Source organism: Leucoraja erinacea, chromosome 28, assembly GCF_028641065.1.
Source record: "Leucoraja erinacea ecotype New England chromosome 28, Leri_hhj_1, whole genome shotgun sequence".
NCBI classification, from domain to species: Eukaryota; Metazoa; Chordata; class Chondrichthyes; order Rajiformes; family Rajidae; genus Leucoraja; species Leucoraja erinaceus.
Window position 1 is genome coordinate 31,003,004 of NC_073404.1, and position 5,000 is coordinate 31,008,003.

General features: G+C 51.0%; 1 protein-coding gene across 1 annotated transcript in view; it reads left to right on the forward strand.

The window, feature by feature from the left end:
- Positions 1-5,000, forward strand: part of LOC129710876 (coronin-6-like) — an 80,573-nt gene that overhangs the window by 66,288 nt on the left and 9,285 nt on the right. Inside the window, 3 exon segments of the mRNA XM_055658166.1 lie at positions 359-478; positions 3,906-3,995; positions 3,997-4,011. Coding sequence (XP_055514141.1) covers positions 359-478; positions 3,906-3,995; positions 3,997-4,011 — 225 coding nt within the window.

Here is a 5,000-nt window from a genome sequence, read left to right on the forward strand (position 1 = left end):
GAGAGGGAACCTCATTGAAACTTGCCGAATAGTGAAAGGCCTGGATAGAGTGGATGTGGAGAGGATGTTTCCACTAGTGGGAGAGTCTAGGACCAGAGGGCACAGCTTCAGAATTAAAGGGCGTTCCTTTAGGATGGGCAGGTATAGAGGGATTTGGGCCAAACGCTGGCAGGTGGGACTGGTGTAGATGGGACATGTTGGTCAGTATGGGCAGGTTGGGTTGAAGGGCCTGTTTCCATGCGGTATCGCTCTATGACTATATGTAGTATAGGGTGCCCGGGCACCCTAGGGTGCTGTGATGTATGTGTTGTGTGTGTGTGCTCTCTGACGTGTTGCTCTTGTGCTCCCGCCCACCCAGGAGAAGGAGAAGGCTCACGAGGGGGCTCGGCCAATGAGGGCCATCTTCCTGGCCGATGGGAAGGTGTTTACCACCGGCTTCAGCAAGATGAGCGAGCGGCAGCTGGCGCTGTGGGACCCGGTACGTTCAAACCCTCATCAGTTCATAAACCGGCACGGTGGTGCAGCGGGTAGAGCTGCTGCCTCACGGCGCCAGGGACCCGGGTTCCATCCCGACTACGGGCGCTGTCTGTACGGAGTTTGCACGTTCTCCCCGTGACCTGCGTGGGTTTTCTCTGGGTGCTCCGGTTTCCTCCCACACTCCAAAGACGTGCAGGTTTGTAGCCTGAAGAGTCTGAAGAAGAGTTTCGACCCGAAACATCCATTTCTCCACCTCTCCACAGATGCTGCCTGACCCGCTGAGTTACTCCATCTATTTGTGTCTATCTTCATTGTAAACCAGCATTTTGTAGTTCCTTCCTGGCGAGCCCCTCGTGTGTAGGATAGTGCTAGTATACGCCATGGACTCAGTGGGTCGAAGGGCCTGTTTCCATGCCGTGTCTATAAACTCAATAAAACTAAACGTCACCTATCCATGTTCCCACAGATGCTGCCTGACCCGCTGAGTTACTCCACACTCTGTGAAACGTCACCTATCCATGTTCTCCACAGATGCTGCCTGACCCGCTGAGTTACTCCAGCACTCTGTGAAACGTCACCTATCCATGTTCTCCACAGATGCTGCCTGACCCACTGAGTTATGGTGCAGCAGCATCTATGGAGCTAAGGAAATAGGCAACTTTTCGTTCTGAAATCCTTCTGGAAATAGGCAACGTTTCGGGCCGAAACCCTTCTGGAAATAGGCAACGTTTCGGGCCGAAACCCGGAAGGGTTTCGACCCGAAACGTTACCTATTTCCTTAGCTCCATAGATACTGCTGCACCCGCTGAGTTACTCCAGCACACTGTGAAACGTCACCTATCCATGTTCTCCACAGATGCTGCCTGACCCGCTGAGTTACTCCAGCACTCTGTGTCTATCTTGTGGCCTTCTGAGGCATGTCAGGTGGGCAGAGGAATGGTTGATTTGGAATCTAATACAGAGAAGTGTGAGGTGTCGCATTTTGGGACGTCGAACAAGGGCAGGGCCTACACAGTGAATGGTCGGCCTCTGGATAGTGTTGTAGAGCAGAGGGATCCTTGAAGGCCGAGTTGCAGGTGTATAAGACGTTGGTGAGACCGCATTTGGAATATTGTGTTCACTTCTGGGCACCATGTTATAGGAAAGATATTGTCAAGCTGGAGAAGATTTACGAGGATGTTGTCAGGACTAGAGAGTGTGAGCTACAGGGAGAGGTTGAATAGGCTGGGACTCTATTCCTTGGAGCGCAGGAGGATGAGGGGAGATCTTATAGAGGAAAATCATGAGAGGAATAGATCAGGTAGATGCACAGAGTGGAAATACAATACATGATTACAATTGAGTCATCCACAGTGTACAGATACACGATAAGGGAATAACATTTAGTGCAAGGTAAAGCCAGCAAAGTCCGATCAAGGATAGTCCGAGGGTCTCCAATGAGGTAGATGTTAGCTCAGGACCGTTCTCTGGTTGTGGTAGGATGGTTCAGTTGCCTGATAACAGCCGGGAAGAAACTGTCCCTGAATCTGGAGGTGTGCGTTTTTTTCACACTTCTGTACCTCTTGCCCGATGGGAGAGGGGAGGAGAGGGAGTGACCGGGGTGAGACTGGTCCTTGATGATGCTGGCCTTGCCGAGGCAGCATCTGGGTCAGTATGGGTGAGTTGGGCCGAAGGGCCTGTTTCCGTGCCGTGACTGACTCGCTGACTCCTACCATGGACGGCTGTGTGAATTCTCCACACCACCAGCAAGAGGAGCTGCAGGTCTACCACCACAACAAACTATAAGCTGCGGGAATGAAGATGTGTTTCAGTGTCTCCCTCCCCCCACTCAAACCATCGCCTCCCTCAGGAGAAACCGGCCCCTCCCTCCTGTAGACCTGGGGGCCCCTCACAGTGCACGGGCCCACATTTATAATAGACAATGGGTGCAGGAGTAGAGGCCATTCGGCCCTTCGAGCCAGCACCGCCATTCAATGTGATCACGGCTGATCATCCCCAATCAGTTCCCCGTTCCTGCCTTCTCCCCATATCCCCTGACTCTCTCTCTCGCTATCTTTAAGAGCCCTATCTGGCTCTCTTGAAAGTATCCAGAGAACCGGCCTCCACCGTCCTCTGAGGCAGAGAATTCCACAGGCATTCCACAAAGATAATGGAGTCGGGGGATATGGGGAGAAGGCAGGAACGGGGAACTGATTGGGGATGATCAGCCATGATCACATTGAATGGCGGTGCTGGCTCGAAGGGCCGAATGGCCTACTCCTGCACATATTGTGTATTGACTGTGACTCTATGCAGATATTTTGAAGTCGGGCTAGATACATGTTCAAATGATTGTTACGTTAAACTCCCAGTGTGTCGGGAGTGGATGAGACAATGGGATAACATAGAACTAGTGTGAAGGGGTGATCGATGGTTAGCATGGGCTCGGTGGGCGGAAGGGCCTGTTTCCATGCTGTATCTTTAGTTTAGAGATACAGTGCGGAAACAGGCTCTTCGGCCCACTGAGTCCGTGCCGACCAGCGATCCCCGCACGCTAACACTATCCTACACACACTGGGGACAATTTACACACATACACCAAGACAATTAACCTACAGACCTGCACGTCTTTGGGTGTGGGAGGAAACCGGAGATCCTGGAGAAAACCCACGCAGGTCACGGGGGGAACGTGCAAACTCCGCATAGACAGCACCCGTAGTCAGGATGGAACCCGGGTCTCTGGCGCAGTGAGGCAGCAGCTCTACCCGCTGCACCACCGTGCCGCACAGTCAAATAAACAACTCCAAGTGTGTTCACCACATCTGGCATCATCTTAGTTTCAAAGGTAGACACAAAATGCTGGATTCATGTGGGACGGGCGGCATCTCTGGAGAGAAGGGACGGGTGAAGTTTCAGGTCGAGAACTTCCTTCAGACTGAATCAGGGGAAAGGGAGATTCAGAGATAAGGAACAGTAAGGTGTGAAAACTAAACAAAGGGGATGCAGATCAAGGAACATGTAGAACAGATCATGGTTAGCTCAGAAAAGTAACAACAAAACAAACAGAGATCAAAGAAATGGGTGACGTTTCTGGTCGAGACCCTTCTTCAGATTGAAACGTCACCCATTCCTTCTCTCCAGAGATGCTGCCCGTCCCACTGAGTTACTCCAGCATTTTGTGTCTACCTTCGGTTTAAACCAGCATCTGCAGTTCCTTCCTACACACAGAGATATAATATAGATGAGGACAGTCAGACTGGTGAAGGAAGGGGGAGGGGATGGAGAGAGAGGTAAAACAAGTTATAGAAGTCAGTGTGGGAATGGGACAGGGAGTTGAAGTGCTGAGCCACTGGGAGATCAGGTAGGTCTAGGCAGGTGTTAATGTCTCCTGAGTGTGGCCATTCACATTGGGCGTTATCTTTGACCCATTTATTTTACTCTCTGTGCAGAACAACTTTGATGAACCGATGGCCCTTCAAGAGATGGACACCAGCAACGGAGTGCTACTTCCATTCTACGACGCTGACTCCAGTATTGTTTTACCTGTGTGGAAAGGTGAGCAAATTCCTCAGGTTGAACAGGTGATCGATCGTTGGCCGAGGGGAAGGTGACAAAGAGGCGGACAAAGATAATATTTAACCAGGAGGATAGTCAGACTGTTCGGAGAACTGGGATGGGGGAGGGACAGGGAGAGAGGGCAAGCAAGGCTTACTTGAAGTTAGAAAAGCCAATTACAGCAGGAAGTGAAGAAAGCTAATGGCATGTTGGCCTTCATTGCAAGAGGATTTGAGTTTAGGAGCAAAGAGGTCCTACTGCAGGTTACACAGAAAAGCTGGAGAAACTCAGCGGGTGCAGCAGCATCTATGGAGCGAAGGAAATAGGCAACGTTTCGGGCCGAAACCCTTGGGTTTCGGCCCGAAACGTTGCCTATTTCCTTCGCTCCATAGATGCTGCTGCACCCGCTGAGTTTCTCCAGCTTTTCTGTGTAACCTTCGATTCTCCAGCATCTGCAGTTCCCTCTTAAACACGAGGTCCTACTGCAGTTGTGCAGGGCCCTGGTGAGACCGCACCTGGAGTATTGTGTGTGGTTTTGGTCTCCTAATTTGAGGAAGGACATTCTTGCTATTGAGGGAGCCCAGCGTAGGTTCACCAGGTTAATTCCCAGGATGGCGGGACTGTCATATGCTGAGAGAATGGGTTGACTGGGCTTGTATTCACTGGAGTTTAGAAGGATGAGAGGGATTCTTATTGAAACATATAAGATTATTAAGAGTTTGAGGCTAGAGGCAGGAAACATGTTCCCGATGTTGGGGGAGTCCAGAACCAGGGGCCACAGTTTAACAATAAGGGATCGGCCATTTAGGACTGAGATGAGGAAAACCGTTTTCACCCAGAGAGTTGTGAATCTGTGGAACTCTCTGCCACAGACGGCAGTGGAGGCCAATACACTGGATGTATTCAAGAGAGAGAGTTAGACTTAGCTCTTAGGGCTAACGGAATCAGGGGATATGGGGAGAAGGCAGGAACGGGGCACTGATTGTGGA